We start from the raw sequence: 15,665 nt of genomic DNA, 5'->3' as shown, positions 1-15,665 counted from the left end.
TATTACTGTATCTATTTACCGTTCTCTGGCGGTCTGCCTCTCCTGGCAGTTTGAGCCACTCTGTCATGTCAGGGAGGCCTCACAATCAAGCAGCTCCGCACGGCAAGCAAGTCGTTCTGATCTGCTGCTCGCAGTTTCATCCCCTTCAGTCTTTTGAAATCTAGGTCAGCTCTATTATTTATTAATTGCCGTTTCACAACTCCCTTGGTTTTTCCTGCTGCTCCAAAGATCCATCTCTGATTTAGAGCAGAATCCTCTTCTGCATCCCCTGCTGTGACAAGTCTAATGAAATCCTTTAGGTTTCTTAAAGAGTCTAGTCGGATTTTCCAAGTAAGTTAAATCTTAAACAGCTACGGTATTATATTTCAGGGGGAAAAAAGAAGAGGCAGAATCTAAACTTTGTATTATTACTTCTAAGGATCGTCTTGTAGGGTGTTTTCAAACCTCATAATCTGGTAGACGCAGTTCAACTGGCGGCCAAAATTGCAATCTTTGTTACGTGGTGCAGTTCATTTTCGCACTGCACTGTGTCAAGTGATCCAAACCCCTTTGAGAAACTTGTTCCTATCCTCGCCTGTGGTGGCGCTGTACCAAGAACCGCTGAAGGAAACAACACAAAAACCTCAGAAGACACGAGCGCGACTTCTTTCTTCGCAAAATGTAATAGAATCAGATTTTAGCGGGTGTAGGATTCCTCTTTTGCCCTGGTAAAAGACCACAAGCCATTTGTCCCGCTAGCGCTAGACTCTCGTGATTGTTTTGTTGTTTTTACCCAGAATGCCGTTTTTGGCTCGGTTTCCAGTCCGCTTGGCGTCTAAATATGCGCCAGAGTTCACTTCAATCAAAAAGACCAAGGTTTGTAGGCAAACCAGAGTTTGCATTTTTGGAGTTTGATTAGATATTCACACCTCCCAAAACGAACCAGACTTTCTAGACAAATGAACTAGAGTTTGGTTAAAACAAACTAAACAGGGCTGTTGTGAATGCATCCTTAAGTCCCAAATCCTCCAAATTAATATAATTTGGTTAATATCAGTTCTTACTGGTAAATTCAGTATGATACACTAAATTGATACTGCCTACCATACGTTATACACGTCACTCACCTTCGTCATGTCCTCAGCCCCTCCGAGAGGTAACGGCTGCCGGTGGGACAAAGGCCTCATCAGAGAGTCCGATCCCATCTCCAAACGAGGACGTTTGATCTCTGCATAATCCACCTCTGATTGGCCGGGGGCCTCTGGCAGGTAGATGTGCTCGTAACGGATGTGCTGCTCTTGTCCTCTGAAAGGAAGATAAGACAGTTGTAGCAAAAAGGTTTTTATGCTTGGTTATTGCTTTTTAATAATTAACAACTAATAGGCGCTGGACACAAGCTGCGCAGAACGTTAGCGTTGCCATAGAGATGCGGTTATATTTGTGGATGAGTGTTCTTTCTAAATACAGTCAGAAGTGTTTTGAAGCTTAAACTACAATTAAAATAAAAACACCGCATAAGTGATCTGGGTGGCATTTCATAATAGACCTATGTTAAAAAAAATAAAATAAAATCACGGCCCACTGTACCGAACTGATATGTCGTTTGTGAAAAAAGGGAACAAATGGTGAGCTAGCCTGATGTAACCAGTGTTTGTTTCTGTTACTGTTCATCCAGACTGGCTTCTCAGGAGAAGAGTTATTTTGTTGAGTTCTACAGCAGAAAGATCATAAATCCAACTTGTCTTTTTGCAACTTTTCTTGTCATGAAATGACAGAAGAGGCATGGCAGGGAGCTTTTGTTGCCAGTCGTTCTCAACGTCAACTTGGCATGTTGAGCAGGGATGTAGCAGACTGCATTCAATTATATTTTCAAATGACTTAAGAGTTAGAACACCCCTGGTTTAAAACCAAGCATATACTTAGTGTTTATTTGAATGATTTAACAGACCAGGACTCTGCATCAGCAAATGCATTCTCTTAGACAAAACCCTTGTAATGTAGTCATGACTCCCAGTGAGACACCTACTTCAGTTAAATTACAGTCACGGCACAATCAACAGGAACCAGGTGAAAAATAACCAAAAGTAAATTAAAGTAAGCAATGAAAAGGAGTTCTATGCAGATGTTAAAATTCACTTGATGAATAGACAGTGAAACTTTCATTAAGCCACTTGTTAAACGGCGTTTTGTTCCCCACAACCCCACCCAGGAGACAGAAGCTATAAGGTCAAAGCCCTTGCTGTCGGTGTCAAATTGGAGGCGGCTTGTAAAAAGAAGAGAATGAACACAACCATCATTGCTGGTCCAGGCACAAAGTGGTCTGGTCTGTGGTTTTGTTCTGTGTGTGGAACCCATTTCTGTGGAGTTCAGTTTTGATGGGAATGTGTAATAATCAATAACCCCTAAAAAACACTGGGAGACATTTACAAAGAACGTGCAACCAAAGGGACTGTGAAAGTGTTTACTGTGTGTATTAATCTAAGGCACAATTTGAGTAAAGCATCAGTGCATCACTTTAGTAAAAAATTAAATATGTTTTTTTTGTTTCTGTTTTTTGGGAAGAAGAAAAAAAAAAGAGCTCCCCTGACTTCTCCCAGTGCAAACTAGAAACAACCAATCAGAGCCAGGAGGAGGGTCTTAGCGCTGCCAATCATGGCCATGTGCATGCTGCTTGCTCCCTCCCCCTTTATCCTCTTTGCTATCTGCTATCCGTCATGAATGCTAAGGCTAGTTAGCATGGCCACTAGTGAGGTTCTCCTGTAACAGTAAGTTGTTTGTCATTAGCACATTTAGCAGCGTGTACACAAGTTTGATTGACAGTGCCAAAACCCTCCTCCTGGCTCTGATTGGTTGTTTTTGGTCAGGAGCAGTCCATTTCTTCAGGCAACACTAGCTCAGGGAGGAAGTGTAGGAGATCAATCTTTTCACAGATTACATGGTGACAATTTTATTATATATGTAAAAAGCTTTTTTTTAAAAATAAATAAATAAATAAAAGCTACATTCTGGCACTTTAAACCCAAAGATAAAATCTGAAAAAGATCTGGCCCATATCCTTTACCAACATGGTACAAATGGTAGTTGCCTCCCCGTTTTTGACAGTAATTTCTCACTCATTTGCTGGAACACTTCTGCATCTCCATATGAGGTTTGGCACTTACATAATCACATCACCCAACTCCAGCTCCCCTGATCTATCTCCCTCTACCTCCTGTGAGCATGCAGAATAATTTCGCCCCGGGGAGGATTTGTCTGGAGGACGAGACAAAGATGTGTGTGGAAGCTGGGGGAAAAGCTTGAGGAGGGGGCGAGGGGGGCTCATCACAACTTCCCTCAACAGTTCCATTACTTTCCTACTGGTTCGGGCCCCGCTGCGGCAAGAGTAGAGACGGTTTGTGTAGACAGCAGCCTGTTGTTGTGAGAGCCTTATAGTGTTTGTGTGGAGGCTGATCCCTTCACTGCTCCCCAGAGGAGTAGCTCTGCAGCTGTGTGTAAACCCAGGGCTGGTTAACAGAGCGAGAGATGCCTGGCTGAGGTAGCCACAGCTGGAATGAATGAAACCTTACAAAGAAAGTACAGGAAAGTACCAAATGGCCCAATAGCCTACTACCAGAGGACAATAATGGTTTCAGGTTCTGTGTGGTAATAAAAACTAAATAAAAAAATAAATTATGTATGTTTTTGTGGAAATCAATCTGATTTTGGGATGCTTTGTGGTTTATGAGCAGAGATGGAGAAAGGAAATGGAGCCTCGATGGATCATTAGGATTGGACCGGTTACCGATCTCGAGGTATCCTGAGGTTTCAGCGAGTTACTGCTTCAAAAAGCTCTCAGGTTTTCCATCATGTTGCTTCGCCGACTTAAAGTCTACTTATTGATGCGACAGAGGCATTTGCTCCAGTAATATGTAGAACAAAGTCACAGCATGTACCTTCCCCAACTGCTGCCGGCCAGCTAGCTACAAAAAAAAAAAAAAGGTTTCTAAACATTTCCCACACTTATAAAGAAATTAAATCAGGCTGTTTGGAAATACTTCTAGTTGCAAAAAAATGGATGCAGCCGACAGGCGTATTATAGAAGCTCAAAGAGCCACTCCCATTACTCTTATAAAGATAGCCACATCTGCTGAGTAATGGACGTCTGCTCAGCAACTGACTGCAGGTTATTAGTCAGCAGACAATCTGACGAATGAACCATGCTAATATCAGTTTCTAATACTAGCAGTGTTGATCTTTAAAACCAGCAAAAAAGACATTATGTGCAATAGATGCTTCAGCAGGTGTTTTAACCATGTTTTTTAAAAACATTTTAACATATTTAAAATTAATAGTCAAAATACTGTATCAATTTTGCAGCAGCATAAATAAGTGTTTTAAGTCATAACTATAACTGTAAAACTGCGATAAAATTACTGTTAATGCTGCATGATATGTCGCAAATATATATCTTCATCCAGATATTAATATCATTAGATATTAGTCACTTCAATTAGAAAATGCCTGGATACAATAATTGTATGCTAATGTATTTCAAGTGTTATGCTAAAGTAACTTTTAGTCAATGGTCACAGAGGGATTGAAGCACAGAAGAAGATAATAAGCATATATATTCTCACAGATATCATTGTGGCAATATCTACAAAAATCGGCATGAAAAATTTTCAAATATCATGCAGAACGAGTTATCGTACCGTAAAAATATTATTTGGGCAAACACCTAGTGTATAATATTTTAGATATTTTCCACACAGCTTTAGAAACCTTAGAAACTGATAATGGTGATGGATTTCGCACACAATTGTGAAACAAAATGTTATTGATAAATGTTTGATTAAACAGGATTTCCCCAAGAAATTTAGCTAAGGCCAGCGGTAGGAGTACATATATATACCTAGCTTAACTTGTCTTTGCCATCACAGTCATGGGTGTATAGAAAAATAAATAAACAAATAAATAAAATCAACACTTAGTCTAGGGGTAGGGGCAAGTAAAGCCTGGTGGCCCGCCAGGCTTATAATACACTGGTGAGAAACCTTGTTTTATTAATGTCAATCTAAACAAGAAAGAAAAATGTGATTTTTAAAGATAAAAAACAGTGTTGTAGGAATGGACTACATAGGGACTGATGTTGGAAAGCAGAAAGAGAAGGAGGAAGTTCAAGCCATCTTTTCCATTGATCATAATGGCAAAGGATCATATTCCCAGCTCAGAACAACTCTCAGGTTGGCTTTGTAGTCATACTGCAATTTAAAGAAGTGTAGCAAAAGCAAATGAAGGGGATTAGCAGAGGTTTCTGTGGAATGTCTTGTTTGTTGCCCGGAAATTGTGCCGTCATACAGCAATAGTCTTTTAAGCCACATTGCACAGGTCTATTGTGTACGTATGTAAGCTGTGAAATATGTGGACACACCCAACTGAAAAAGTCAAGTGCACTACTGCGAGTCTGAACCTGGAATCATACTACAATTTAGAAGATTTTAGTTGTGGTAACTTAGCATTTAAATGCAAACAGAAATAAAAAGGTTCAGCAAAACAACAAACTAAATTAGTTACAAATAATGTCACAAGTTGCAGGATTCATTAAAAAGTGGCATCTCTTTGGTTTAAGAAGGAAATTTGTTTACAATATCCCTAGTTACTTCAAGAGTACCAGCAAAAAAAAAAAAAAAAAGGATAGCCTTCTCTTCAGGAGCCATGGATGATATTAACTGGATATGAAGAGGTTGTCATGAAAGTTGACTGGAGTGAGGATAAAGATGAAACATATCAAGGAGCACTACAGAGATTATTCTGTTGTGGGTTTCTGGCCTATAATTAGCTTACATTTCAAACATTAGCAAAGTAGCACATTGCTGTTTTGCATTCTGCGCACGATGGGCAGGGAGGAGGTGAAAATCCTCGCAGAGAAACCCAGACCAAGATCTTTGAAAGTTCTATGTGAACAACAATCAGAGTAGTTCAAGTAAAGAGAGAGAGAGAGAGTTACTGAGATGTATAAAAAAAGACAAGCACACATCTAAGCAAAGCAAAGTCTAAAGGATTGCCAAGGCCAGAATTACAGCAGAATTCAGAGTCTGAATGAAAACACAGAATGTGGCCTTCAGTTTGAATACTAAGCTTTCTGAAGGAATGGTGAAAGCCTAAGACATTCTTCTGAAAGACTGCCCACCCCCTGACGCCTGCCAGCATATAACTGGGGCTCTTTTTCATAGTTTCTACAAAGAAATGTAGGCTAGAGGTATGCATATCTATATATAGAGAGAGATATAGATATATCTCTCTCTATATATAGATATCTATATAGATATATACAGTAGATGATGGTTTTCTTTCATCTACAAAAAAAAAAGCTAATTCCATGCTTCACTGAAGAAGTTACAGGAAGACATCTGTAGTGCAGAAACATGGACCGAGTCATTTCTGGGAGGTTGCCAAAGCACAAGTGACTGAATGAAGTGTGTCTGTGAATCAGAAGCTCTTGGGTAGCAATTGAAGTATGGTGTGTGTTTTCTCTCTGTGGGGGCTGAGACCCAGCGTTAACATGCTGACGGGCTAGGCTAATAGCCATTAAGCATCACCGGTGTACAGATTTGCGTATTAAAATTCAGACCATAATCCTGTCTGATGCTTAAAGACATCAACACAACAGCCCTACGTTGCTACAGAGTCACTCTACCATCTGCTGCTACAACTGCCATCAATCCTGGAGGACTCGCTCCTGAAAATCAGCCACTGCTCCAACACCTGGATGTGAAAACAATACTCGGAGCTCATCGCTTGCTGAACACCTAGCGTCTTTTGATGCATACAAGAAAATATTGAGGGGGAAAGAAAAACTGATCCGAGGAGACATTTTCTTGTGACATGTTCCCTGCGAGTCATGCAAAATTCACATCCTGCACATGAATCATTCATAGGTGCTCATCAAGTCTCGCCCTCGAAAACCCATCTCTATTTAAACGGCGCAGAACATTGCCAGGTACAAGCCCTGGGAAACAAAGTACTATTCATTCGCGATTTACAGTTGGTTTACTGAAGATGGAAAATCTCTTCAGGCCCCCATTGCCCTGCAGAAGCGTTTGACACAACATTATGAAAGGAGAACAGCTCGCGGCTACCAATTACATAAGGATTACTCTGGGGAAGGTTGAGGGTTAACGGGCAGAGGCTTTGGTAGAACAATGCTGCAGAAAAATGCAGATGGGATGAGGCTCTCCGTTCAGCAGGCAAACCTAAATATGAACTGATTTGCTAGAAATAAATCAAAGCAAACTGCAAAATTTTAGCTTGCTATTTTAGCAAGTTGATTTCTGACCAGCTGCATCGACGCTGTGTAATAAAACATTCATTTCTCTTCAGAACAATTATTGATGGATAAAAAAAACTCAGTGGGAACAGAAATAAACACCACAAACACCGTGAATTAATGGATATTTGAAACAGTGAAGATGCAGTTGGTTTCATAAATTACAACACAAATATGGATCAATCAGTAAAGTACTTTTAGAGGCTTGCCCTCCCTATGGAGAGTGTCAATGACTGTCTTCTGGACATGTGTCCAGTTTTCCCCAGATTATTTAGAGGTGCAGGAAAACTTTGCAGGCGTTCTCAGTTAACTAGCTGATGACACCACAAGTTTAAAATTCAACTTTTTTTTTTTTTTTTACAATATTCTTATTTTTTGAATGTTTTTATTTTCTCTAAGCCATAATCATCAAAATTTCAAGAATTAAATGACTTGAAATATTTCACCTGACGCGTGATGAATCTGTATAATATACAAGTTTCACTTTCTGAAATAATTGACAATAAATTTATCATGACATTAATACTTTTCGACACGTATCTGTAATCACAGCCATTGTACTTTACCACTTGTTGGTATACAACAAATGTAAACTTCTTACTAAAACTTCAACTGATGTACACAAACAGAATTGTGATATGGCAGCCATCATGCACAATTTTCTAAAATAAAACTTTTCACTGCAATTACAGCTGAAAGTCTTTTGGAGAATGTCTCTAACAAATGAATATGCATTGATCTAAGCAAGAGGTGCCCAACTCTAGTCTGGATTCTACCTGCTAACACATAGAAATTTGTGGTTGTAAAATACAAGGAGTATTAATACATTTCAATGAACTTAATGAGTAAAGCGTTTCTACCTTTCATTCCCAGGCTGGAACTCTGAAAGTAAGGAAGGCCGGCGGCGATGTGGCTGAGCCAGATGAGAGCTGTAGTCCCTGGCATGATGGGAGTGGTAGTCAACCAGTCCCACTTCCTGGAACATATGAAGAATTAATACAGTTTATAACTTCATGAAAATCATTCCAGTTACATATATTTATTTCTGTAAGCTCTTTACATGTTTTATGACATGTATTCTGAAGCCAGACACATTTCTCACTCAAGGTTTAGCTATTTCCAATTTTCTTTTATCCACTGGCTTCTTGGATAAATGGGGTGAAACATGCAGCTACTGTAAACCTGTGCCTTTGCCATTCCTGGGCTGCAGGACACAGCCCATCAACCCGCATCTGGTTGTGAATGTGATGACAAGTGGGAGCGGTGGGATTAGCAACAGGTGTAACTGTAGGAATCCTGGGGGATAACGATTTGTCATGCAAAAACAAAGCAAGTCTCAGCAACACTGGAGCTCATGAATGCATTCACAGCTCAACAAGAGGCGTGATCTTTTGAAGCTGGTCTGCACATAATCCGGATAATTAGGACATGTTTGTGAAAACATAGAGAAAGGCCTTTACGTGACTTCACAACATGAACTTTAAACCCAAAACATTTAATGAGGGGAAACCGTTCCGGTGTGCCGCCTTCTAAACTTAGCAATACTTCTGTTGGACTGAGGCCCTCTCTGATTTAGAGAACCACTTTGCTCTCTAGATTTTCAATGGAGGTGAGGAGGAGAGAGAGAGAGACCCCGCCCCCCCACTCTCTCTCTGCTCTACAAATGTTTCCAACTGCTGGAGGTGGGTGAAAAGCCCCTTACTGTGTGTGGCCGCTGCAGCTGCAGGGATAGCGTGGCAGGGTTGTGGAGGTGCCGTGAGTCCACAGTTCTCCGGCCTGGCGGCACAGACTGGGGATGAGAGGACATGCTGGCACCGCCGCTTCCTCTACAAGCAGGGAGAGGATGTGGCTGTCAAGAAAGTGCCATGCATTATGGGCCGTATCTTTTAGCCTGCAACCTGTGGTAAGAAAAAACAAAAAACAGAATTGAGAAACCAGAAGAAGTCTTGGATAAAGCATTGTGGACAATGACATGAAAGGCATAAAGCTATTAAACCTTCTGTTAAAGTTGAGCAAGATCTTAGTGCGACCTGGCAAGTACCAGCTGACCACCTCGAGGTTTAAGTGTGCGTGACTATCTACACCAAATATCGGAGAATCATCGTCTTCCTACCACAGCTGCTTCCCCCTTCCACCGCTTCGAAGATAGAGGACTAAGTCCCTGCACCTGCTAAGCTTAACCCCTCCGCTACTGCCCGATGAATGGCCCACTGTACTGAAACTGCAGACTCGCATGCAAAGATCACTTGGGTCACGCAGGTATCAAGCAAAAATACAGACAGAAATCAGAGCAAATAAAAAATAAAACTCCTGGCCAGAGTTTCCTCCTGGCCATTTTTTTTTTACTACACATTATCTAAACCACTGAACCAAGCACTCAGCTTGGTTCAGTGGTTCATCCAGCAGTGAGCAAGATAAACATCCAGGCTCTGACCTTTAACCCATTCAGAACTACATGTTTAAGAAAAGGTGCACTAGTGAGAAGGATGTCAGTGGCAAAACTTAAAAAGACTAAAACTTCTGATTTTACTGTGTCAAGCACAAAACGTAGGTGATTGCACCTACGTGATTCCACCGAGATGCAGAAAAAGGTCCTTACAAAGTTTGCAGACTTAAAACAGAGAGAGCTACAAAAATGTACAGATTATGTAAAAACACCAAGGCTATCTTAGTAAATTTAGAAAAAAACAAAAAGAAAAATCAACTAAATTGTCAATGGGAGAAATTCTTTTAAGAATTTTGATTCATCGCCATCACAATAAATGTAAATTATTGATGTTTAAATCACCCTCCAAAACTGCCTGTATTGTTGGGACAGTTAGTTTTACTATTTTCTCCACTCTTTCTTTATTGCGGATATCAATAAATATAAATACATTTTACAGTATTATTAAATGCAGTGAGCAGTTTGGTAATACAAATCACAGTTTATGACATTGGTGTTCTAAAGAAGCGCATTACAAACCGGTATGTTTTTCAAGAGCAGTTCTGTGTTTGTGGTGCTATGATTGGTATGACATATAATTGCCAAGAAAAGCAGTAATAAATATCTCTTATTGTCACTTTTATTGTTGTCACAATAGTACCACAGAATGTATAATAAGTCCATATCGCCCACCCCTAATTGGCAGCCATTCAAAAATGTCAAAGATAATAACATTACACAGGCTGTTCACATAGACTGTTTAAGTAATGCTAGCCATGCTAATCCCTCTTGCTAGTAAAAATGTCACCTCCAAATATATTTTCACTGTTTTAAAGTACAATATTAGTCAAACATGCTGCACTAAAGTCAGCTGCTTCCACTTCAAATATTACTTTGGACACAACCATTTTGAACAGTGTTCTTAAATCCTCTCATATTTCCTAAAGAGAAACTAACAGTGCAAAAAAAAAAATAATGTCAGGTCAAAGCCTTAGAAAAAAATGAAAATCAGGAACAACATTCTGTTTGGTATGTCTCTGTAGGTAAATCAGGTCAGATAGTATGATTTTAATGTGTACAACATTATATCATCCCCATTATCTCAAAATGGAGTTGCATAGTCATGGTGGTACAGAAAATATTTAAAAAATTTTCAGGCTTAAGAAAATACAGAAGAATTTAAAATAAGACCCATTGTGCAACAGAGCGCACAAAAAGATTTAATTCATAGCTAGCTTTTGAAAGAATTTTTTTTAAAAAGAACCTATAAAAAAATTTCGAAATATGTAAAGAACTGAATTGAGCTGCTGAACTGAAATTCAGCAATGTGAATGTGAATCAACATTTTAGAGAGAATAAACCAGATATTAATTCCCATTTGTCCTTCATGCAACAGCCATTGTTTTTGCTAGCATAAGTAAAATGTTTGTCCCTGCTCTACAGTTTCAAATTACCATCCATATTCTGTAATATTAAGAATTTCAAGCCATTATTAACCTAAATGCACAATGGATTTCAATATAGAATTGCATCTAGACCCAATTTCAGAGCAGGAGACCGGACTCCTTTCTACCACGTAGTCCCACCGTACTTCCTGAAAATCACTGATACATCCTGCTACTGAACATTTCATACTTTAAGAAATCTTCATGCTTTGCTTTTGCATCTTCCCCGAATAGAAACAATATGTGCTCAATAATAAGTATGAGATACCCTGAGTAATGTTTTTAAAAACTTCAATAAACTGAAGATCATTTCAACTCTAGGCAACCTTTAAAACAAATGTTCATTGGGTTCAATTTCACTAACAGGACAATCTCCGGAGTCATCCAGCTTGTGGCCGTGACACTCTCAAGCAGACATGCATGCATGTATGTAATAGTACTACCAGGCTGACTAAGGCTTGTGACGTGTCCCTGCTGCTCTTGCCAACAAAGAATTAAGGACTCCTGCCATTTCTTTCAGCCTCTGACAAGCGACGCCTCGCTCCCTCTTCAGGTTTTGTTGCCATGCGAGGCGCACAACAGGAGGCAGAATGACAGAAATATGGGCCAAAAGACTAACTCCCTGAAGTCTTGACAGCACAATCAAGTGTTTTAAGTGGACTGCAATTTTGCCCAGTGACAGAAAAGCTGCCACTCCCAATTCAGCTTTCACTGCCTTGCTAGATGACAATTTTAACCCAGGACACTATAAAACAGACATTATCGTACGCAGACTAAAAGCCAAAAAGTATTCTCACGCCTGTATTTTTCAAATCATGAAACTAAAGGTGTTGCTGCCACTCTATGCTCCACATGGCCTCTACAACCAGGTTTGACATTGCACAGAGAAATCAAGAAGGTTCTGACTTTTCTGGTTGCTGCAGAAGCTTCCTACAAAACAATCAACACCCAGATAGAGGTGTTTCAGCTCGATTTCAGTTTTTTCACAATAGCACACAAACAACTACTGGCCTCTCTTTGACCTACTTGACAATTTGCCCCTTAGCCACGAGAAATCCAATCTTTTTGCAACTTGTTAATACACAGTAGTGTCATGAGGTAACACCAAAACTCCTCAGTGTGGAAGTTGTTGCTGAGAGAAGAGGATTCAATGCAACTCATCGTCAGTTCCGTACAAAAGCAAATCAAAGGATGAGTGCTAGAAATTTATTTTGAGAGAAACTGTATTTCTGAAGAGATGTTGCAACTTTATCTGTGATTCAATCAGGATGCAGGAGAGTGAGACCATAAAGGAAATAACAGGAAGGCTAAACGGAATGCAGCAAATCTGCCAATTTAGACCCTGTGGTATTCTTCTACTTCAGGGTACGACGACGACTTGCTCCAGGCTAAAGCATGTCAGACAAAACCCGTTTAATCTGTCAGCTATGTGAAAAAGCAGTTGCTGAGACACACTGAGTCACTATGAAACATTTTCACCTTCTAAACAATGTTGCTGTTTGCAGACATTCTACTTTCTAGGCAGGCACACAAGGGAGATAGCTGTTGGGCTCAAAAGAGCGCCAGCATGGCCGCTATAAGAATACATCGTTCTTCTCCATGGCAACAGACAAATGTAGCATAATGGAGGCCTGTCACGATAACTTTTGATGGACGACATAATTATTGCAAGAAATGGTAATATTATTAAGACCCTTTTCAAGCGATATGTTGATAATGGCATAATAATGCAAGATCACCCACAAAAAAATAAATAAATTGTAAAGAACACTCCAAACTGAAACTGGAAGACATTTTCAATAGCCTAAATAAAATATAATCCAATACAATAAGTAAAATGAAAATAAAGTATTTTCAGCCACAACCATCAACAAAATTGATTATGATGTCTCTAAACAAAATTGCCTTTCAAAAGCTCATTTTAATTTATCATGAGATTAATTCATTGCTTAATGCGACAGGCTTAGAATAACGTGACCCACAAATATGTGACATTACTCCCATTTTAGGCCACAGGTTTTGCATTTTGCAGCAGACGAATTCAAATATTCTTTGCTAGAATAATTTTCATATTTGAATTTTCAAGAATCTCAGAGGATTCCCTCCTCCCCATGATTCTGCATGAGAGATCCTTCATGTTGATTAGGATGGGTGAGAAACCTCAAACCCAATCAGCACTGTGTGCTTTGGCTGCTGATTTGCTGCTTCTGCTGATGTGATGTGGACTTTGTGGGGATCCTGGACTTGGATAGGAAAATGCCCTCTTCAGAACCATTTGATAATTCGAAACTGAGAGGGAAAACCCTCCATTTGGGTTTGTCCAATTTTCTTCATTCCTGTCATTCTGAAGAAAAAGGTTGTTTTCCATTCCACTTTGAACAAGATTATGCCAAACATTCTCTCCCTGTTGCTGATGGACCGTGTCAGCCTACACACAGCTCACAGCGCCAGCAATTGCATTGAAGAGTATCCAGTATCAATGCTGGGTTAATACTGGCACACGCTGCCAGCGGGTGACCCCTGGACACCGCTGGCAGCCAACTGACTGAAAATTCAAATATCCGGGTGTTTCAATTACTGAATACAGAGAGAATCAAGGCCACTGATATTATTGAATGGACTCCCTGCTTTCTACTATTCCCCATGCTCTGAGAGCTAAATAGATCATCAGAAAAGGCGAGAACTTTTCCACAGGAGGTTGAGAAAAGAAAAAATTGAAAACTCTTAGAGCTGTTGGAGCCTGAACTAGTTGATTAAGTAGCCGATGGTTCGTTCATTTTTCTTGCCAAAGCTTTTTTAAACAATGAAAGCAAATTATAAATTTTTGTGGCTTTTTATTCTGGGTCTGGGTTGTTATTTATGGAACTCAGCAGTAAATACGTGTTAATATGAATTCATTTCATATTAATAAATTGATTAATAAGCAGCAAATTTGAGTGGTTTCTCCTTACAAAAGAGAAACCACTCATTGCAGGCAGCTTCCAGCCTGCAATGTGTTCTTATCTCTGAAAGATTGAATTGTAGAGAAATAGAGCAACTCATTGCTTTACATGTAGAATAATTTGTCAGGAAAGCAAAAGAATTTAAGTCAGATTGACAATGAGATTGTTTATATACAAGTGAACTAAATTAGATTGTAGTGCAGTATTATTTAAAATAGCACAGTGACCTAAAGGCTGCCAATGCACTACGGATTAACATCCATTGGTTGGTACATTCCTATCAGTTAGTATCAATAATCATAATCGGCTAAAACTGGTGTTTGTATGTGAAACTTGCCTAATCCAATATAATAGCAGTCCATATTCAAAGTACGTAAACTGTAACAATGAAGGAGTATTTATTAGTGGATTGTTCAATTCAACGATCTGTTTAACAGTACCTTAAATTTTAAAAACAAATCTTCAGAACAATGCTGGTCTTTTCTTACTTATTTTTATGTACTAATGCAAGGTCAGCATCTTCGACAGTAGGTCAGAGTCCCTCACAGTGATTTCTTTTAAAGTTTCCCAACCGAGACACATTGAATAATATCCTCTACAAGATGTTTTTATAGTGTAAGATCAGATAAGATGCAAAGGTTAGGGTGCAAATGTGCAAGTTGCCACTGTCTCAGTCTAGCTTACAGTTTTTTGAAGCACAAAGAGGGGCTCTATATGCCCTTCCTTCCTGCTCAACTGTCACAGACACAAAGTGTCACTTGATTGCCGTTATGCAAAGAGATCCATTACGAAAGGCTGAACAGGGTTCTGGCTTTAAGACACAGAGGAGCTCTGTAAACATGGGCTCGTAGAGGCCGTGAAACGGGAGAAACACTACTCAAAGTCTCACACAGACTAAAGAAAGAGAACATCCTTTGTGCTTAGTCTAAACTCGGCTTCAAATATTTTGGGAAACGCTTACACTTCTTTAAAGGCTCTCAGAGCTGAGAAAGTAAAACAAAACAGTAGATTATGCTGATGCAAAAAGCATCATTTCTAGAGGAAAAAACAAAACAAAGAAAAATTGAGGGCTAAAAGAAAAGAGAAGAAAAGAAAAAGAAAATCTTTGTTGAAAGCTGCGCTTTGATGACAATCCAGTCCAGAGAAGTTCCCTAAAGGAAGAAAACAAGCTTAATGCAGTCACAAGATCTACACAAGACCGAAGGACAGAAAACTGAGAGCGCCGACACAATGAGAGAAATTTGACATCCACTTTGAGGTGGAATGGGACCTTCCAGACAAGAGGCTAAACACATGCACTGGCACTGCTACAGACACCCACAGGCAAGTCGATGGCTCCCAGCCAGCGCGGCGAATGAACCCAGTCACCTCACTCCGCTGCTGTGCTCTCTTCTCTTCCACATAGAGGAGGGCCTCAGCCTTCAGCGGTGCGAGCCAATATTTCATCCGCTTACCCCCACCATCCTCTCTCTACACCCCGCCACCCTCCCGCTCCATTTTAGGAATGGCTGTGGAAATACTAGCACGGAGCGCACAGACAGCTTCCAGCCTGCCAAGAAGAGCAGCAG

General features: G+C 39.9%; 1 protein-coding gene across 3 annotated transcripts in view; it reads right to left on the bottom strand.

Annotated features, from left to right (window-relative positions):
• Window positions 1–15,665, bottom strand: part of ncor2 (nuclear receptor corepressor 2) — a 111,023-nt gene that overhangs the window by 71,518 nt on the left and 23,840 nt on the right. For all 3 annotated transcript variants that reach the window (XM_023343094.1, XM_023343095.1, XM_023343096.1), the window contains exons 2-4: window positions 8,988–9,183; window positions 8,146–8,261; window positions 1,107–1,284 (exon numbers count right to left, since the gene is read on the bottom strand). In XM_023343094.1, coding sequence (XP_023198862.1) covers window positions 1,107–1,284; window positions 8,146–8,261; window positions 8,988–9,092 — 399 coding nt within the window. In that variant the 5' untranslated portion in view covers window positions 9,093–9,183. The remainder of the gene's footprint in view (window positions 1–1,106; window positions 1,285–8,145; window positions 8,262–8,987; window positions 9,184–15,665) is intronic.

This window comes from Xiphophorus maculatus, chromosome 12 (genome assembly GCF_002775205.1).
Source record: "Xiphophorus maculatus strain JP 163 A chromosome 12, X_maculatus-5.0-male, whole genome shotgun sequence".
NCBI classification, from domain to species: Eukaryota; Metazoa; Chordata; class Actinopteri; order Cyprinodontiformes; family Poeciliidae; genus Xiphophorus; species Xiphophorus maculatus.
The sequence above is the reverse complement of the archived record's forward strand: the minus strand, read 5'-3'. Positions and strand labels throughout refer to the sequence as shown.